Source organism: Camelus bactrianus, chromosome 29 (assembly GCF_048773025.1).
Source record: "Camelus bactrianus isolate YW-2024 breed Bactrian camel chromosome 29, ASM4877302v1, whole genome shotgun sequence".
Classification (NCBI taxonomy): domain Eukaryota; kingdom Metazoa; phylum Chordata; class Mammalia; order Artiodactyla; family Camelidae; genus Camelus; species Camelus bactrianus.
The window spans coordinates 13657028-13678640 of NC_133567.1; the positions used below are offsets into that span (position 1 = coordinate 13657028).

A 21613-nucleotide genomic window follows, 5' to 3' on the forward strand; every position below is an offset into this window, starting at 1 on the left:
TATCTCAGTGAGATTTACCTTCATTCCACTCTGGTTATTGAACAGTTCAGCTACACTGCTTCCTAGAACCGCATTGCCTCTAAATAATGTCACCTTTTATCTTTTTCATTTGCTTTCTTCTGCCAGACTTGCTCTTTAAGGGTCACCAGTATAGCCTCTATCCAAACCTCCATCCATTCCCCACTCCAATTTCACCAGCCCATCCTGGAACCCAGAGCTAAAATCAATCCTACGTTGCTTCATTTTACAAAGTTTTCTTTTTTTAAAAAATCACACTTATGTAGACAACTGCTAAATCTACCCACATACATATCTTTTTCATGGGGACCAAGCCTATGAGCCCAATCATGCAATGCCCTTGCCTGAATCAGGGACACGTCAACCTGCTCAGATGCAAAACCATCATCCTATCCCTCTGTAATGGTCATGCCACCTAGACTGCAAGTGTCCTTTTCACTCTGATTCCTCCAACCCCCTCTTTCCTCACACCTTAGTGCCAGGTCTATTATTTCTACCACTCTAATCTTTCACAACCATTTTTCCTAATTTCACAGCCACTAGCCTAATTACCTTCTATCTTTTCTCTTGGAAAAGCTGGCAAATTGGCTTTTCAGCCTCCACTCTCTGTATCTGAAGCAGAGATGTTTCTCTTTCCACAGCCTCGATTTGAGCAAGTCCCTCCTAGCTCTGTAGTCCTCAGCAGGCTCTCCATTTTCTCTCAAATTAAGTTTTCACTCCTTTGTCATGTTTTCAAGGCCCTCTATACTCTAAGACCAAGCTTTTTTTATTTTTTATTTTTATTTTTTTGCTTTACTTGCCACTTCTTCCACACACACTTTGTATTTGTATAACAACTAGTAACTGACAAGAATATAAGAGTGTTACAAAATACAAGGGCACATCTAATTGTCCTAACTTTTCTCTGTGACACTTATTACCTCCATTTTACAAAGAAACACGAGTCCATATACATAGTCAACATTTAAACCAAACTGGTCTACCAAGTGTTTAATGCTCCCTCAGATCCACAATAATGCCAGTGCCTTTTCTTCTGACATGTTCTACAAACATCTGACCAAATCCCACACTTCCTTCAAGGTTCAACCCAAGTCCCACCTGCTTTGTCAAATCTTGCCTGATCTACTATGTAGGGGCTGATTCTTCTCCTTGAGCGACTAAATCTGAGTTTGTACCTCCTTTAAAACACACATCCCACTCAACCTTGTTTTAAATGTCACAGTCGTATCCATTTGAACATATTATAAATGTCTTCAGAACTACAGCTTTTCTATCCCTACAGAACTTAGCACCATGCTTAACACTCAATATTCACTGAAGGAATGGATAAAGGTTAACAATGTATAATTGACTTTGAAAAGGAGATCACAGTGGACTTCATACCACTCAGCACACCGCATGGGACAATTAAACACACTGTGTATGATCAAACGTAGGATCACATTTTCTTCCTTCCAAATTATCACTCAGTCAACATATGTGCAGGTTCTTGTGAAGCCCTTTGCTTACAGGACATATGCCCCTTATGCTATTTTGAACAAAGTACTCTTTGGAGAAGAGACATTAGCATAAAGGAACATCTATCATTGGAGTTTTCGTATGTTTAAAGAGAGCCTTATTTTTGTTTGTTTAGAGATAATCAGTCAAAAGAGAGGTAAATAAGTCACACAGATTTAATAATTCATGAGGCATGACCACCCAAAGGCAAATATTAGATATTGCTATAAGTAAGCCTTTAAAAAGCCCTTTAAAAAATCTATACCACACATGATTTTGCTGTACAGATAACAAATAACCTATAAGACAAGAGGAAAGTATAACCATCATGATGTTAAGTCACAGTTGGAGTCAAGGACAGTATCACTCACAGATTTAATGAGCACTCTTTCTCAAATCATGAGGCAGAAGTGGAAATGTATGTTTTTAAAAACTGTGTCAAGATGTTTAAAGATAGACATTTCACCTGGTGCCAAAAAACACAGGAAGATTCCCTAAAGCTTTTGTATTTTGAAATATTTTGTATGTTTCATACAAATATATATAAAGATACATTTGTAGAAAACAATGTATGTCATCTTAGAAATGTATAGTAACTTTGATACTGGAAGCACTCTAGGTAATGTTCAAGATCTACTGAATGTGGAGAAAAGAAATTAGTTATGTTTATGTGTAGGAATTCCTTGTTAATTATTACACTCCTGAGGACTTCTGATATGCTACAAAATAATATCCAGAATCTCAGGTTAAAAAAATAAAAGTTAATATAATTTTTTTTAATTAAAAAAAATAAAACCTGTATCAAATGACTAAAAAAGTGGCATCAAGGGATACCAAAGACATATGTAAAGAAAATAAATAAAATTACATGAACTATAAAAGGGGAACATAACAGTACTCCTAAATTTAAATATTTTATATATCTTAAAGACATGCAATGAATAAGTATTATATGCAGCCATTCAACTATTTCTCCTTTATCTAAAAGTATGTACATCCATGAAACAAATGTTTTTTTCTTTGATAAATACCCATTTGGAAAACCAAGTATCCCTTTATGTTTAGATTGGCTCTGTAGCCTGGAATATAGTTGTTATCCCTCCATAAATTTGAAGTCATCCTCTTTTTCTTAAAGGAGAGAAGACAAACAGCAAACACAATCTTATGAAAACCAAATCAACAAACATACACAGACTAAACCTGCACTTAAGGGTACACATGGCCAACAAGGCATGGGAGTCAAATTCAAAACCTGTAATTCACAGGAAGTGCAGCACATTGAAGAATCTATGCACACTGATTTGTGTAGCAGTCTAGACTAGCTGACTTTTTTTTTGGTAAAAATGTCTCTTGCAACTCTACCTTTCTTTGTTTTGTTTTGTTTTGTTTTTTTCAACTCTCCTTCTTGCCATGCTAGCTTAGGTTCCTGACACATGGAATCTGGACAGATCGCGTGAGCCTCCATCCCACTGCTCATCTCTGCCCCAGTCCAATCTCTCCCTGGAACCACTGCCAGATGAATACTTAAAACACTTGCTCAAAATATGCAATGGCTTCTCCAGGATGAAGTCCAAATTCCTTAGCCTACTGTTCAGGGTCCTCCACAGTTTGGCTCCAGATGATCCTTCCAAGCTTATCTACCATCAATTCCTTCCTTCAGTTCAACTGCTCTCCTCACAGCCTCCTGAACTATCCTACCTTTGTTCAGATTAGTCCCTCGTTTAGAATGCATTCCATCTCTTCTCAACCTATTCAAATGCTCCTCATTTTCCAACACTAAGCTCAAGTTCCCTTTCCTTCTTGAAGCTCAGCAAGCTCAAGAGCTCTTTTTTCTGAACTCTGAGAGCACTTTTGTTTGGATCAGTGGCTTCTAGCCTTCTGGAGAATGAAGCCCTCTTTCTAACACCAAAATATTTCAGAATCCAGATGATAGCCTATTTTCGATCTGTTGATTGAGAAAGTGCATAATGACAAAATCCCACTGTGAATTTTTGTGAGAAAATTTCTATTTTAATAAACATAACAGACTGTCCATATGTGAAAAAGAATTACATATATATGCAGCCTGTTAATTTCCTCATCCTTCAGAAAAAGCTTTTTGCACAGAATTTGCTGAACTTCAGTACTTGTTCAATACTTGGGCATCTCTAAGCCACAGATTGAAAATCCTCACCTTCATAATTTAATTGACATACCATGATCTTTGAGTTTTTGCCAAATTTTTTTTAAAGTCCTATTTTCAGACTGAGCTTTTTCAGGCAGGGGTAATGCCACATACTTCACTGTATATTTGCTAGAATCTGGCATAGTTCTCTGGATACAGTGAAAACTAAATACATATTTCCTCCCTAGGACACTGTTAAGTATCTGAGGTTCACTTTTATCACCAATATTTTATTATAAAAATTTTCATACATACAGAAAAGTTGGAGGAATTATACAGTGAACAGCCATAAACTTACCACCAGGATTTCACAATGAACATTTTACTATATTTACTTTCCCACATCTATTCCTCATAAAACTGTATTATTCTACATGAACTAAAAAAAATAAGTTGCAGACATCATACAGTTCCCTGAAACACTTCTGCATTCATATCATTAACTAGAGTTCATATTTGTTTATGGTTATTTTTTCTTTTCAGTAAAATATATATATAATGAAATGAAAAGACCTTAAATGTGCCATTTGATGATCTTCCACAGATACCCACATTTAGATTCCAAAGTGGGATCTAAACAATTTTTAGTGTGTTATAATAATGAAAGCATGGCACAATGGTGTGGAAAGATTGCTCCAATTTTAAGAATCAAAGTAACAATAAAACATACTCAACTTATGGCCTAGGCAATATTTATGTAGAATTTTCACAGGGAAGAGTAATCATTTAAAAACTAGTTTATGTTTACTGAGCACTTACTCCATGCCTGGCATTGTGCTCATAAGAACTTTACAAACAATAGCTTATTTGCTCCTCAGGGCAACTCTCTGAGATTAATTTATTGTAATTGTCACATTTAAAAGATGAGGAAACTGCAGCTTAAAGATGTTTAAAAACTAGCCTAAGGTCACCCAGGTAGGCTTCAAGTTTCTTTGATTACCATACCTTTTATGAAACCACTGAAAAGTCAAACATTGTCCAATTAGGGTTTTATCATCCTTAATCATGCCGCTCGTGGAGATCTGAACAATCAGTGAACGGCACAGCAACAGGAGTCCCAGAATAGCAGGGCACTGGACAGAAGTGTATCAGTGAATGTTGCAAATTAGCGGATGGTAAAATAAACTAGTGTGTGAAGATTGGAAACAGATGAGCTGGCTCAGACTCAGAACCTCAATCATATCAATCTGGCAAGAAAACGGTTGACTTGCCTAAAATGTTATCAACCTACCAAATTTACATCTCAGGTCATACCCTTTTCCCATCTTTTTCCACTCTTCACCAAATCACAGGAGCTCCCAGACATACATCCTCCCTGCACTGTGTATTAGTCAGGCAAGTACTGGGCACCCCAGGTAGTCAGAGTACCTGCAAAGGCTATTAGGCAATGTGAGGATCTCAAAGTGGGAGGGGACATCCTCTCCCTCTATGCAGACGCTGCCGTAGCCAGTCCCAGTGGACATGTTTGTTTAAAAAATATAATATGTATTATTATTTAATAATAGTGGTGATTCTTTGATCACATAGGAGATGGCAGTGACTGTGCTTAGTATTTTAGGTCTGTTGCTGCCTTTAAAGAACCTTGAGCCTCCACTACGTGAAATACATCCAGTGATAAAGATGCCATCCCCACGCTTCCCAGTGGGGAAGGCAGAGGCTCAGAGATCATACATCATAACAACAACAACAACAACAAAAGCAGCCAGTGGGTATTAAGGACTTCCTCGGAGTCAGACTGTTCTAAGCACTTTACCAACTCATTGAACTCTCCTTGCACCCCTAGAGGTGGATATTATTATTGCCTTCATTTTACAGACCGACAAGCAGAGATGGAGAGCAGCTCCGTAATTATTCAGCATCACACTCCCTGACTGGTAAGTGGCAGAGCTGGTATCTCGGCTTCAGAGCCTTCTCCCAACCCCCTGCTCTGCTGTCCCGCAAAGCCCACACGTTAGTAATGCAATCAGTCAACAAGCTGAACTTTTTTAAGCGCAGGTTAGTTTGACTACAAAATCCATGCTCTCACCACCATGCAATGCAACTTTCATTCTCCGCCTTCCTTTAGGCAAGTATCGGACAAAAATTTGTGCTGAGAGAGTAATATATAAACAAGCACATGATTTCAGATTAAAATGTCTATAATTTCTTATGTGGAGTCTTTTCTCCACATCTACCACCCATTGAATACTGTTTCAAAATACTATCTAAGTGTATTTCCAAGACACAGACTCAATTACATTCCTCTCCTGTGTGCAAGCCTTCAGGTCACCTAGCTCCTTCAGGTTTGAATCCAAACCCCTGAGCCAGGTTCACAAAGCCCTTTATCATCTGCTAAAGGGTGATGGTCTCAGCCCCATCTCTGTGTGCTCTGCCTGGGTCTCACACCACACACATATGCACACACGCACAGCACCCCTGGGATTAGGGATGTCTTTACTACAACAGAATAGTCCACGGTCTCCCTTCCTTCCTGGCTTGGCACCTAGTGTTTTTCTACCTCTCCTTTGAGACTCTGTTGAAGCATTCCCAGAATGCAGAAACCATCCTCAACCACTTCAGGCATGACTAGGTGTTCCTCCTCCTCTGGAAAATACAGTCCTTATCATAAAGTGTGGTGGCCCTCTGATCATAGTTCTGCAAATCACAGTAGACTAGGAACTTGTCCTTGGCAAGAATGGCATTTGGTAAATTTCTAGACACAATCACTTAATAAGTATTTCTTGAATTAACAATGAAATGGTAGATACATAGTATGGTATATATTCCTATATATCACATATCCTTAAAAATATGTATATTCTTTTCACTGAGGTGTGTATATATTCTTGCTCTTATAATTTTCCCCACCTTAAAAATGTTTATCTCCAATCATGATTTCTTTCCACCTATGTTTTTAGTAGGTGTATTAACCACTTGATCTTTATATCATTCAGTTGTTTCTTGGACTATGTGGAAGTTGATTCATCACTGCTGATTGCTATGAAGTCCAAGTTGAAGTTTCCATATCTGACACAGTTCATCCATACATACCAAATCGAGCCCATTACTACAGAACAAATTAAAACTCAGCAGAAATGCTAACTGTTCTCTGGATGGATAGCCCTTCACTCCTACACGAATTGGTCTGTGAAATGATCATTTTCAAAAATTTGAAAAATGGGCTTTAGCGACTTGTTGAATCTGTTCATGCTTTGTAAATAAAACTAGTGAGTCTCTCCTCCTGTAATCATTCACCTGCATTATTTACATAGTAACATGCAGGAACAAACATCTGCTGACTGCTTAATCATGGCTGAGCCTCAGCTGGCTGCTGAGGACGCGCTAGTGAACAGGCCTGTCTTTGCCTCTAAGGGAGCCTGACCCTCGATGAGCTGAAAAACACATATAAATGGAAGCTGTCATTCCTTCATTGAGTAATAACCTTAGATAAGGTAACAAAAATTTCTTAAGGCAGGTAAGTACTTCAGTAAGCACTAGGATTTTAGGCTACTGGGGAACCCATGTTTCAGGGTGGACAAGATGTGGGTGGGCTTTGAAATCAGCCCGACATGACTTTGAACCTCTTTTCTGACACAGGTGATACACTGTGTAAACATAGACTAGTCACTTTAACTCTTTAAAAAGAGATGTATAAAAGTTACCCTAAATTTTTTTTTTGAGGATAAAATAAATAAGGTGGGTAGAGGGAATAAAAGATGTGCTCCATCAGCTGTTAAGAACTCAGTCAGTTCAGCTCATAGTCCTTGTGTTGTTAAAGAAGTATTCTTCCCACCCAGAATATCCCCGTATCAGTAAGAGATGCAATGATAAAACAGGGAAGTATTTTAGATTTTGATTTAGATTCATTTTACCAGAGGAAAAAATGCTTCCAATTTGTATTACAGGGAGTACTGTAACATAACCTCGTTGGAATGTATTTGGTGGAATTTGCCCGCCTTTTTCAGTATAATGGGATACTGGAGGCATGAAACAAAACTGAAAAATTCACAAAACCGGCCAACTACCTTGTAGACAATCATAGTAAGCTTTTCGTTAGAAATGATTTGGGGTCCTAAAACTTAACATAAATCCTTGATTAGTTTCTCAAAATTTATATTCTCTCAGTAAAGGCAATATTTAGCAGGCATTGAGGATAGCTATGTGCCAGATAATTTTCCCTACCCAAAGTGAAAATGGAAAAGTAGAAAACTTGCAGATATGTGTGTGTGCATATATATATATACACATCTATTTTTCTATTATGTTGTAAGTTTGGAGGCAAAGAGAGGAGAATGAATTACTCTTGGACTTTCCTCCAAGTCAGCACAAGCACGTGCACATGCGCACCACTTTATCTATATACTGCTCACCCCAAGACACCCTTGGGCATCATTACTTACAGCTGGAATCCATGACCACAGGGATAAGGATTAACCTAAATATTAGCACTTGTTAATGGTTTGCACATCTCTCTGGGGAGAACCAGTTTCTCCCAGAGGTAGGATGCTCATACGGAGATACATATTTCTGTTTATACAAAAGTTCTGGCCCAGCTAGGGGAGGGGTGCCGCAGAACTATGAGGTATGGGGAGTAGGTGAAAACTATCTACATAGAGTTTATCATTTATCAAGAAACTCTGAGCCTAGTTTCAGGCAGTAAGTATTGAAGTTCCCACTTTTACTACAGAAGATACAGTTAGTGATACAGAACAGGCTAGAGCATTTCTGCCAACCTGCAAGACCCTACACACACCACCCTTTTACTCCTCCCACTTGACCCCTTACAGGCCGTCATTCTCCTCCCGCCCCCAGAGTGGAGCATGCGTGCTCCCACCTCTTGGCTTTGGTAACTGCTCTTCCCTCAGATCTTCAACAAAAGCCAATGTAGCTGCTTCTTTGAGATTCACTTGGTTAATATCACCTGGTTTTCAAAGTTCAGAGAAATGTGACCATGTATATCATCCACTTCAAAATCCTTTTGAGGTAGAAAATACCAATTCTGAGCAGTAGCAAAACTGCAACCACTTTAAAAATTTCCCAGTAACACTGCTTCCATCCAAATGTGCATATAATAATGACTATTATAATGAAAAGCAGAGATGACTTCCCATCTCCGTTTGATCCCAGAGAGGCTTAACATAGACAGACAGCTGAAGGAATTATAATTAAGTCTAAAGCTTTGAAAACTAGTAAGAGACAATCCCCTAGAAGTTAATCTATTGATGCAACATGCTATGTGCACACAACACGAGGAAGAAATCTCACACACTCACGCACAAGAGAACTTAAGAACCAGAGTAAAACTACCCTTGGGAGATGTCCTTATAATGAAGTCCTTTTGTCATCAAAGCCTATGCCATTGGTCCTTTTACAGCTCTGCCGTTGGCTGGAGAATGGTGTCCTCCAGTCATGAAGACACCAACATGACAGTAGAGGCACCCATGTCTAGTATGAAGGTATTAGAAAAGGCACCAGCAGACGATGGGAATCATCTATTCTCCCTTGAGTGATACAGTGATTTGAAAACCCAGGCTCTGGACTCAAATAGAACTTGACTCAAATACCAGATCAGATACCAGTGGTACTAATTACAAACCACGTGCCTTTCAACTTGGTATTTAACTTTCCAAGACTCAGTTTTCTCGTGCATAGAATAGCTACGGTACCATCGAAGAGGCTACAATTTACACATAGCCTAGAAGTTAACAGATACAGAGCACTTAGTAAGTTCCAAGCACGTTACAAGTTTTACTTATCCTTACAGCAAGCCTGATACAAGAGCTGCTCTTATGCCCATTTTACAGATGAGGAAACTGAGATACACAGAAGTTAATGTGCCCGAGCTCATACAGCTGGTAAATTACAGCTGGGATTCAAACCCAGTGACTTAACCACTATGTTGGCAATCTCAAAGGATTTTCTAAAGATTAATGAATCACAGAGAATGGTCAGCTTAGTGACTAACAATAGGCTATTCCCCAAAATTAGCCATTATTATTATAAACTAACAGCAGGCATGTGAAAATTATTTTCATATACTACATATGCAAATATTAACTTTTAAATTTTTTTCATTCTTTCATAGCTTTTGCTAAAGAACAATTTAAAAGAGGCCAATTCTGGGGCTATACACAAACTCTAAAACGTCATTTATAAACTCCTTTCCTCCCAATGTCCCTTAATCTTTCAGAAACTAAAACATGTGCAGAAGGTAAACAATAATAAAATTAGATTATCATTTTTTATATTGACAACAAAATATCTGACCACAAATATATAAACATAGCTTTTAAAATGTAGCCTCAAGCCATAATTTTGTACACATTCATTTGAGCTTATATATTTCTCAAAAATAAGATTTTAAAAAATACTCTAGTTGGATATAACTGTATTTTACTAAATTAAAATTACAGTGAGGAAAACAAATTCAGATAATTTGTGTTCTAAGCTTTGTAGAAATGATAAAGCAACTTTAAAATAACTTCTGATAATAGAAATTTGTACAATTGAATTAACCTATGATCCTAAAATATGCAATGCACAATTAAATCCATCTTAACATGCAGAAAACTTAGCCACCTAACTCAAGATTGCATCTCTTATCATCTTGGAAATCTGATATACCAATTCAAAATTACTATTTGAATTACCATCAGAATTCCTGAAACCCTGTCTGGAGTGAAGATTCCAATTGCATCTGGTTTTATGTCACTTAAAGGCAAATTCCTCTACTTTTAAGACAACTTTAGCTTCTTCCTGAGTTTGAATCTAAATTTACAATAGAAAAAGCTCAGAATTAGAGCTCTTAGTTCTGCTCACTCACACCTCTTTTTTGCCCTCTCCCACCCCTCACCCCCAGACAACCAAAAATAAACACTCAAACTAGCAATATATGAACTGACCAATCTTAGGCTCCCATGGACTTCAGACAACCAGAAAAAACAAAGATGGAAAGAATCACTGCTTTGCAAACAAGGCTTTAATTAGGTACGCAAATAAAAACCCTTTTACTGCTAGAGCCCTGAGTCCTTCTGAAGAAATGTGTCCCACCTAATTCTCACACTTACACACAAAACAAACATCAACACACAGCCTCTACTAAAGAGAGGCTTGAACATACACCCACACATTGGAAATCTTCTCCGATTAGATGCTGCAATATTTATCTAAGAGAAACATTACCCCCCAAAAGCCTATGTCTTAAAAATGATGCTTTAACAATCTCTCTAATAAGAAATTTCTCTTCCATCCTGTCCTGGAAGACAAACTGCCCCAAAGACTAGGAAAAATAGTGAAAAGAAAAGCCATAAATGATGTTTTCATAACCATTCCATCAGTCTCTCCAGGTCAAGCTTTAATTGTTTAATCGTAATTAAAATATTTATTAATTCATCTGGAAACATAGCACTTCTAACAGTGCTTTTCTGAATGCAAGTCAAGCATTTAGGTATGCTATTTTATATTTTTTGCATATTTATGTTTTCTATTTCAAAGACTTATAAAGTGGGTGAAACCAACTGTTCACTGCACCAGTAACGATTCACAAGAGAACCTGGAATCAAATATAAAAATATGAAGAGTTGCAACTTTTGAAATAGGAAACATTCAAACAACGATTCTCACCAAAGAACATTTCAACTAGGAAATCTGAAAAAGCAAAATGTTTGAGGCTGTAGCTCAGTGTCTGTCTTTATCCCTTAGATGAACCATGAAAAGAAGCACTAGCCTGTGAGTACAGAACCTACAAACACTGAGTCTTATGATAATTTGGCAGCAGACTTAAGAAGAAACTTAATATTCTCTGCCTCTCCACTCCATTCCCTTCTTGTTTGTTCTTCAGATGAAGTTATGGGTTTTGATACAGGAGATTTTCATGTTTTCTTAGCCTCATTATAGGAACAAGTGGTTGCAGGAAATTGGGGGAAAAAAAGGCTCTGGTGAAAGAAGACAGTCTATAAAAGTGGAGGCAGGGCCAACAACTGTGTAAACTAAAGGGAAGCTTGGTTGATCTAATTAAGGAGACAATTCCAATCGGGCCACAGTGAAGTCACTTAAAATCAGTCATGGCAGAGATAGGTAGAAATACTCCTTACGGAGTTAGGAGAGGTGATTGATCTTTTAAACATGCTTTGAAATGCGAAGAAATTTCTTGTTCTTTCATTCCTCCAGTTCATTGGTAAACACTGCTGGTTGCAAAATAAATAAGATTTCAAAGAAAGAATAGGAAAATCCATAATGATTATATCCCAGGAAAGCTGGCCAGACACTATGAATTTGCTGATTTTAAGCTCGATTCCTCTAGTGGTGACTGAGAGAAATGATACAAATGCATTATGGAACATGTAAGTAGCATGAGAAATTGATTCACAAACTTAGTAATAGCCCAGAACTTTCTGATATTGTTTGCCCCTGAATAGGCATGTAATATAGATGGTGAAATTTTGGGTCCATATTTTCAAACTGCAGACTAAAATAAAACTGAACACCCCACTAGATTGACTAAAATCCCATGTAGTCTTTGGATAATTCATATTGATATCTTTCAACTTCACTTTCTAAACACAATAACCCTTGCAAAGTTCACCAGTGCAGAATGCCTGGAAACAGAGTGAGTTGAGTACCTGGGTACTTGTCTGAAATGGGTCTAAAAAAAATGCAGTTCTAAGGGATAAGATAATTAAGATTTTCTTTTAGGGTAAGAAATAAGTTCCGAGTACTTCCCAGATTGATGGTTTGGCAGATGACACAATTCCCTAAAATATTTCATTATTTTGAATTTATTTTAGATACGCAAAAATCTTATCAAGTACATATTAATGTGATATTAAGCTATTAAATGTAAATATTCAGAAATATTATCATTTTGCATGCCCTTAAAACACAAGCCACACATCATTCACACAAAGCCATCCAAGGGGGCGGCCCCCAGAACATGCTCTTTCAATATTGCCTGGTTCTTATTTTGTAGGAGACAATTTGCCAGTAAGATGATGACAAAATGAAAACACCTTATACCTATTTCATTTTTTAATATGTAAGAAAATTAGCAATTATAATTTCATAATTACACTTATCAACATGTATTGGTATTAAGCTGAGTAATCTAGCATACTTAGTCTTTTTTTATTTTTAAGTCACTTTAAATAAGTGTCCCATTTGGACTTCACAGTGATGAGAACGGCTGTTAAAGGTTTCCACCTATGGTCCTCTGATGCTGCCCTGCATGCTGACGCTGGCGTGGGGCCGACCAGTGCAGGGCCTGCCGCGGTCTGTGTGCCTGCACACACCAGGCCACACCACAGCAGTCAGGCTCACACCTGAAGCCACATTCCAAAGGAGAAGGAAAAAAGAACTGCTTGCATTTATTTGCTCTATAAAATCTATTTAAATGCTAGAATGACATTCCTATAAATAACTTAAATTTCTTTTTGATTGCCCATCGAAATAGGAAGAAAAGTGTTTCAGATGAAAAGGAACCTTATTCAGGGATTTCTTTTAGCTAGGTCAGCAAAGTTTTTACTTTTGACAGTGACCATTTTTCATAAATTATTTACTCAAAAAAGAAAACAGACTACTTACACGTAAAAGCACTCACTGTTGCTACAAAAGTTATTTTATATTGTGTCTATTATCATAAATTACGTATTGTTTCAGAAAGGCTTCGCTAATACATACTAGAATACTGCACCAAACAACTTTATGGCATTTAGTTTTGTTTATTTTTAAGAACTGTGATAAAAGATCAACATGGTGATTGAGAAAAAATGATGGTTAAGGGTTTTGTGTATGGATGGAATTCTAATATAGATAATGTATTGAACGTCTAGTGAAACTTATGTTCTAAGTTCATCAAGGTCCTAAGGCTTAATAAGGAATAAATAAGCAAAAATATCACCTGCAAAGAATTTTTCAATAGGCTAAAGTAGAAATAAATACAATGCAATATATAACATATCCACCTATCTGTTGAAATTTAAAAACATGCATAGGAACTGAATAAATGTGCATGACAGCTAACAACACATACAAATAGCTTTATCTATATGTTTAGACTTAGGTATATATAGGTATGTATGGATTAAAGTATGTATTTTTATTTACATAAATATTCATATGTATTAATTATACAAAAATAATTGTAACAGTACTATGTTTGAAATATGCTACTTAATCTCTAAGAAAGTAAATTAATTTCACGTTATCTTCCAAATCAGGTTGTATATTTATAAACAATAAAGGTTTTGTTTTTTTTTACTTATTTATATTTTAATGGCCAAAGCCACAAGAACATTAGGCACACAAATTGTTTTATTGATGTTTAAAAACAACCCAGCCCAATGCTGCATTTAAACAAATTTGGTTATATTTAGTAACAAAGGGAAAGTCAAATAAAGGAAATAATTCCAAATTTTCATTGCTTAGATAGCAAAACAACTGCAAATTGATACTGTGCTGTGGAGAACGAGCAACAGGAAGAGAAAACACACTCAAAGGTTAAACATGTCATGCACACATACACAGGTGTACCATGTATACATATACAAAATAAAGCCAGTCTACGTAATGTTACAATAATGTGAGCCCCTGAGGGTGACTACTGATTCATAAGTCAAACTACCTAAACAAGAAATGGAATAGTAGTTGCATGGATGTGACAACCGAAATCATAACCACCTAAAAAACACAGTGTATATTGATGAAGAAATAAAGCACAAAGTAAACAGTGAGAAGGCAGACACTCACCTTCGGTGCCATTGGGAGTCATGGAATTACTATTTATATGAGAGTTATCGAGTTTGGGGGATTCACTACTACCACTCAGACGGCTATGCGGGCTGGTTAGATCCTGCATTTCCATAGACCTAAAGACAAGAAGCCTTCCGTTTGACAGATGTACCAAATTCATAACACCACTCTAATGCGCTAACGACTTCACACCTTCTTTGAAACACATTCGCACAAAAGTCCCATTGTATCTCTTTTCTTAGCCTCAAAATAGTTCATCTTATTTGAACTTCAGTCATCCTTTCATAACGTGTATTATTAAAAATGTCACTGGCCTTACCTATCCAGCCAAACGTTCATATGGAGATTTTTTTTGTTTTTAAATCTCTTTTTTTCTCTTAGATAGCTCATCAAGTCACAAGATCTAAGGAGACAATTCCACCTATCTTTATTCCCAAAGAAAACATGTAGTCATGCTTTGTGTTCTGTATTGGGGGGGAAAAAAAAAACAAACCCAAGATATTATTTTTTCTAAAAGAAAAGATTAAGGTGTAAAATTGAAAAAAAAAGAACATTTTTCTATGGAATCTGTTTCATCTAATAAATTAGCACTAGGTACTCCCTTATAATTTACCGCCCAATTGTAATTTAATGGGTCTCCAAACCAAATAAAACACTTGAAGCCTAGAGTCCAGTGACAGGGAATGAGATAGCCTTGATGCATGTGTTTACTCTGGCAAACTGCTTAATTGTTCCTCTGTTTCCCTTGAAACAAATGCAGCATTAAAACATTATGATGCTGGCTCACTTGTTTGCTTTGTGGATTACATACAGCGTGCCCAGCTGAGCGGGATGGGCCAGCATTCAGTGAGTCCCCAGGAACACTGCTCTCAGAGTACCTCAGCTGTCACTTGGGGAAGTAAGATCAATTCCACTTCACTGCTAAAACTGGGCATTTTCACAACACAAAAACAGCAAAACGCCCCCCCAAAAGTTCTTCGACTCAGCAGTTTCGTAGTCTCTCCAAGGTACAGAAGCCACTACTCATGCTCACAGTTTCAGAACCAGCCATTTATCGTTCATCTTCTATTAATGAAGAGAGGGCTTTTCTGTTTTCTGACAGCCAAGTGTTAGAAAGTCTGAGGCCCATTCACTTTATTTTAAACTTTATGTGTTTTTCTTAAAAGGGGGGGGGTTATTATTACATGTATGAAGACAAGACTGTCTGCTCCTCAGCCCAACCATGTCAATAAAAACTAGTCATTTTAATTCAGAGGTTGCACTTAAACTGACTGTAAACACCAGTTTTTAAAATGGCTTAACATGAAACCATTTTACTTCTACAGTGAGTTTTTACTTCCCTAAATCTTCTGAATTCAAATGAGAAATGGCTAAAAATCCAACTTCTGTCTCCTAATTCTCATTACACATTCACAGATTTCCTAACACCAGGAACAATTTTCAAACCCAAGCTCCTAGTCCCTTTCTACACAGTTAAAATTTTCTCTACAAGCACATACACACACACACACACACACAAATTGTCAAGTAATTTCCAACTGAAGCTGTGGCTATTAATAGAAATAATTAAGAAATACTAGATAAAAATAGATAGGGGGTCACAGAAAGGTAATCTCCCCAAATGTCAAATATCAACAATCTCCTTACCTGCAACTTGAGGAAACAGCAACATCTGAACGGGTTTGAGATGTTTGCACCTGTGATCAGGGGTAAAAAATTAGAAGCTGTTGTTACTCTGCTTCAGTGTCAGCTCTTAATTATACAGAGCACATGGCTGAGGACGACAATGCTCTCTTTTAACCAAAAGAGAAAAAAGAGGATACTGCAGCGGTGAAAGGCATATTGTCTTTAAGTTGAAGCCTCCACTGTTGTTTCCTCCTCCAGGTCTACCCTCCTCCTCCCCTTGTCAGGGGGGGAAGGCAGCCAAATGACGGGATAGTGATTCATCACTGGCCTATGACAGCTGCAAACGGGATTACCCCTCCCCCAATCAACATGCAAAGCAGCCTTACCCAGGCAGCTTGGAAAAGGTGCTTGGAAAAAAATAGCTATTAGCAAAATGAGCGTGTTTCACAGCAGCAGTTCAAGCATTAACCCTCCAGCATCCTCAGAAGATCTTTCATCTTCTGCTATCACCCGCTGAAATAGAGTTCTCGCCCACGCCTTTGACTCCTGACAGTTCTTATCCTTATCCTGGTGGTTTTCTCCTATATTTACCATTGGTCATTTAGCATTCACTAAAACAGCTTCTGGGCAACTTTCAGGCGATGCCAGGACTAAATTCGGGATGGCCAAGGTGAGTTCTCATCCCTGAAGTCCCACAGTTGAGCACTGGGCTTCATCTACCCAAGCAAATTTAAAATGCAGTTCATTTTAAAATTCAGTGAAATCCATCAGTGCCTGGTGCAAGAGAAAAAGCAGTTTGCTTTTTAATTTCCCATCTTTTAAACCAGGAGCAAGAATGCACAGTTTAATAATCAATTCACTGTCTCAGTTTGCCAGAGTTTTGGTCTCATTTGCCTCCAGATGAATCTGTATCTGGGATTTCACTGAACAACTAACACGCAGGCTTTGCTAGTTTCTGCCCTTCCTCCAGAGGCAGCACAAACTGCCAGCAGGTGACAAGCTCAGGTGAGGGTGGGCTGCTGGCTCACAGGCTCAGGCTAACGCCTGTCTCTGAAGTAAAGAGCATTCTGCATAACGTTTAAAATGATTCAGAATTCCAAATCCTTGATGTGCACTTTCATTCAACCTGAACTAACATCAATTAGGGTTACAGAACAAAGATGAAAACTGAAGCATCTCAAATGGCATTAAAGTTATCCATCCAAATTTCTTCTATTGAGTCCTGTTATTTTTTAATTATGATTTATGAAATTAAGAAGTACTACCTTTTTGGCAAGAATAAAGCATCGTTAAACTCTAAATATCTTGGTGTAATGTTACATGAAATTTCTAGGTATATTTTCCTATAATATGTGCAAGAGAAAAAGCAATTTTTAAGAGATGTCTGCATAGTCAATGAAAATTTAATTTTAATGCCTGTAGATAGGTCATTTTGTGGTAACAGGCTTCTGTAATTTTTGTTAAAATTAATGTTCTTACACAAGACTGAATGTTTTCCTTCAGAAACTGCAGCAATATACCTCAAGGATAAATTTTTTTTTTCTTTTTTCCACTTGTATACACCTGGAATAAATTATAGGTGAGAACTAACTTAGTTTTAAGAACTCTCTTGGCTTAATTATGTGAAAGACTATGTAAAACACACTTTCTGTTAAATGTTAAAATACATTCCTATTTTAGTATTAGCTAGAGACTATAATCTTAGAAATATAATTTTAGTTTCATTGTATACTTTGAAGGTCTGATTATATTTATATTTGAGGTTTAACCTATCATATTTAAATTTTAAAGTCAATCTGTTAATAAAAAGATTAACTTCAAAATAAGAATTATTCTAACAGGTTTTCTCACTGAAAAAATATGCATTCTCACAACATACTTTTTTAATGCTGGCTCGACTCGGTCTGTACTGTACTTGGTGCACCACAAGTTTTGATTCTGTATCCATGATCCTCATTTCATTAAGTGTACTTCAGATATATTCTTTTGTGTCTCAGGGATTATTTAAACCATGTGTTGTGTGTTACTGTTTTTAAAAATGACTCTTTAATCAAAATAACTTTAAAACAACTAATCCTCACTTAGGCTGGTCAGCTGAATCCACATCGTGGTCCAGGAAAAATAAATCTACTCTCAAGAATGCGAATGCAGACAACAATTAGACACAGATGTGAGCAAAATTAGTTACAGTTTACAAAATGCTACACTTCACATGCTTTTAGTTTTTTATGTGTAGTACAAGATTACAGTGCAGTGAGGAAACATACTCTTGTAATGACTTATCTAAAAAGAACACCTATTTCTGATTGGCTTTGATTTTCTCTTCTGTTTGACAATATCTCTGGAAGTTTCTGGGTTTTAAAGTCTAAAATCATAACGTGTTGCAAAAAATAATTAATGAGGCACGTTTCCATTCAAAGGAGAAAAACATTATTTCATGGTTTTCAGAAAAAGGCTGCTGGGCATTCAGTAAGCTCACATTTTCTGCTTTCCATCCCTAAACCTAATATGTTTCTTGTCTTCTCCTAATCTGGTATTTTTAATTCAAATGCTCCTATGAGTGCAAAACTATTTCCCGTAACGTTATAAATGGTCATCTTATATTACAATGAAGTCATTTCACTTTAATGCTTTTTAAAACTCTTTGTATAGAACACCCCGTGTAGCGTACTGACAGAGTTGTGAAAATACAGAGAAAACAAGATAGCAGGGCTTCTTAGAATTTAAATTCAGGAATCCTAAAGGAGTAACTTTGACTTCTGATTAGTTAATGAGGTCTTTTAAGTTTGCCTTTTTTTCTAATTAAATTTATAATTCTTCACAGATGTAACTTTTGTTGATGTTCAATTTGTCTCTCTCATTTTGTTAAACCTCACATAGTACTTCGCCAATCCATTGAATAGCCACATTAAATCTGTTAATACCATGCTCTTCAACCCCCAAAATTATTTCCAGAAGGCAAACTTGCTTTGAGAGATCATCAAACAAGACTTAAGGTACACATTTTATCACATTTTCCCTACCACAGAGATCAGGATGCAGAGCAAAATTCATGACTTTTGCACTGTTTATTATACTTTGCTAAATTACAAATCAAAAGCATCTGACAGAAGATCATGGATGAAGCCAAAAAGTTAATAATGTTCTGTGAAAAGTAAACTGTAAATGGAAAGGGATTCTAAATCTCAGCAGCAGAGAGCAAATAAAATGTAGGTACTTGTCTAAATTATGGGTTTTCCACTGGCTTTTTTTGCTTGCTAGAAGCAATTTTTATAAAATGACTATAATTTTAAACTTTTTTTTTTTTCAAACTAAAAAGAAATTTTCAAAGTGAAAGTACTGAACTTTTCTAAATAGACTTGGCAGGCGAGCTGGTTTTGCCCAACCACAGATCAACCTGAGTCCTCCCAAATTTGAAAGACAATGGCAATTTTCTAATCAGAATGTATTTTATAGGGGAAAAAAAAATGTGCCTCAGGCACAAATCTGCTTTTAAATCAGAATATATTCTTGCTAAAAAGCTCCTTAATCAATATTTCCAAGTACGGTGTCAATGATGTAATAAAAACCTAAACCTAATAGTGAAATGAACTTCCAGGAAAAGGTAGATGTCTTTTAAATGTATAACGCTTACCTCCTTCTTTATCAAAGACTCCAAAAAACTGTTTTAATACTCTTTACAGATTTTTAATGTAATATACGGTATCACTGATTCAAGTGCCTTGTTTAAAGAAAATGACAAAATAGAGTCCCCGTGAAAACAAAAACAAGTAAGTATTTAAACAACGTTGATTCTACCTATAGACTGAAAGGACTGTTTTCAAAAGTAGCATTTATTTAAGATGCTGAGTGAAATACTTTTGATATCTTATTAAATGGAAGAAAAGGTTTTATTCTCGCTGCAAGGTTTTTTTTTTTCTTTCAATGTATTCTTATAAAATACATTTTCACAGTCAAATGGAAATTTTCTTTTCAGAAAATCACTTATTATGTCTACAAAACTCCCAGATCAGTTGACTTCCCTTTGCCATTCTAAAGCTGAACAGTGGCTCAATTAGGTTTTTCTGTCTGTCACCGCGAAGAATTTTCAGGATTGAAAATCCAGGGCTGTTTGCTCACTTACTGAACACTTTGGGCCTTAGGAGAACTCAAGCAGCGAGAAAGTCAAATATGAAATATTTGATAATGCCAAAAAGCATGACTGTTCGTGGATGCATGTCTTCAAATCCCAAACAGTGGGCAAAAAGACTCGCACCCACCTAAAATAAAACCTACTCTGAAAGACACATTGAGCAAACAACCCCCAGCCTATAAAACTACATTATGTGCTTAACTAGCGACTTTTCGTACCCCTTGTCATTTTAAGAAATGAAACCTAAAAACGTTTGTCTACGTGCAATGACAGCTCTGAATTTATTGAATGCCCGCAAATGCTGTGCTTAAATGTGTTCAAAAACTCCTCCCAAGAAATATAAGCCTATGAGTCATGAGCAATTCGTATACTGATTCAGAATGACAAATATTTTAAATGGTAATTCAAAAGTTTAAGAGCCTTGTTTTTGATTTCAAGGTCCATTCAAGTCATATTACGTGTCAATAAGTGAGAAATACATTAACTAGGCAAATGTTTATTATTTCACCTTTTGAAGATGAGCCTGTTTAATATGTTTGGGAAATCTGTTTATTGAAACAAAAGGATTTCCTTCCTTAAAAAGTGGTTTCAATTTATTTGTTATCTGTTGTCCTTTGAAAATGTTAATTCCTTCCTCATCTTCTCAAATCAAACTACAATATGAAGGAAAAGTTATCTGTGTGTTGCAATGGATAGATACATTTACCGCTTTAATCAATATCAAGGAGTTACAGCTGAGGTCTGTGCAGAAAAGAGAGATAAACTAACCTCCCTACAAGAAAAGAGCCATGTATTATATTTATAGAGAGCACAACAAAATTGTTAACAATTAATTTGTAATTACCTCTTAATGATTCTAATCGCTCAGCTAATTTGGGGGTTAAGAACTTACATTTTTATGATGCAACTCTGTGGCTAATAAAGCACTAAGTACAAAGTGTCATAATCTTCCCCACACCCTAAAGTTTTTATTTTAAAACAAATCAAAACAATAACTCAAAGCGCTCCGGTTATCTTGGGCTTTGCCCACAGGACAGCTGTTGTCATTCACTACTATTTTTCAAACAGTCAGCTTGTACTTACAGCGCTTACATCTGCTGCATCCACCAGTTTAATGTGCTCCTCCGAATTTTCTGGTTTAGCAAACCTCCATTCCTGACATAGTTTTGCTCCTGGATCAGGACGCGGGAGGGCTTTTAGGAGCTCTGAGCGGAGCCCGGCGCTTCTGGAAGCGGAGCGCGTCTGCGGGGGTACGCCCGGCCGCGGGGACGGCCGCCTGGCCGCTGCTGCAGGCTCGGGCTGCCGAGCGACTGAGCGCAGACGCTTTCCCCCGCGAGGAAACCGCCACACCGGACGGCAACAGGAAGGCTTAAAGTCGGAAGTGGCACTGGAGAGTTTCTACCTCGCCCCAAACTCGGAGCCATCAGCTCCCACCGTTCTGCTTGGTAACC

The 21613-nt window shown here is 37.0% G+C and overlaps 1 protein-coding gene across 9 annotated transcripts in view; it reads right to left on the minus strand.

The window, feature by feature from the left end:
• The window catches only part of EYA1 (EYA transcriptional coactivator and phosphatase 1), a 284064-nt gene that overhangs the window by 119517 nt on the left and 142934 nt on the right, over positions 1–21613 (minus strand). For 5 of the 9 annotated variants that reach the window (XM_045504413.2, XM_045504411.2, XM_045504412.2 and 2 more), the window contains exons 3-4: positions 16052–16101; positions 14402–14520 (exon numbers count right to left, since the gene is read on the minus strand). The exons of 1 other annotated variant lie outside the window; for it this stretch is intronic. In XM_045504413.2, coding sequence (XP_045360369.1) covers positions 14402–14520; positions 16052–16101 — 169 coding nt within the window. Of the gene's footprint in view, positions 1–14401; positions 14521–16051; positions 16102–21245; positions 21560–21613 lie in introns of those variants that run through there. 3 more of the 9 variants (XM_010967119.3, XM_045504416.2, XM_074355116.1) reach the window with 3 other exon arrangements.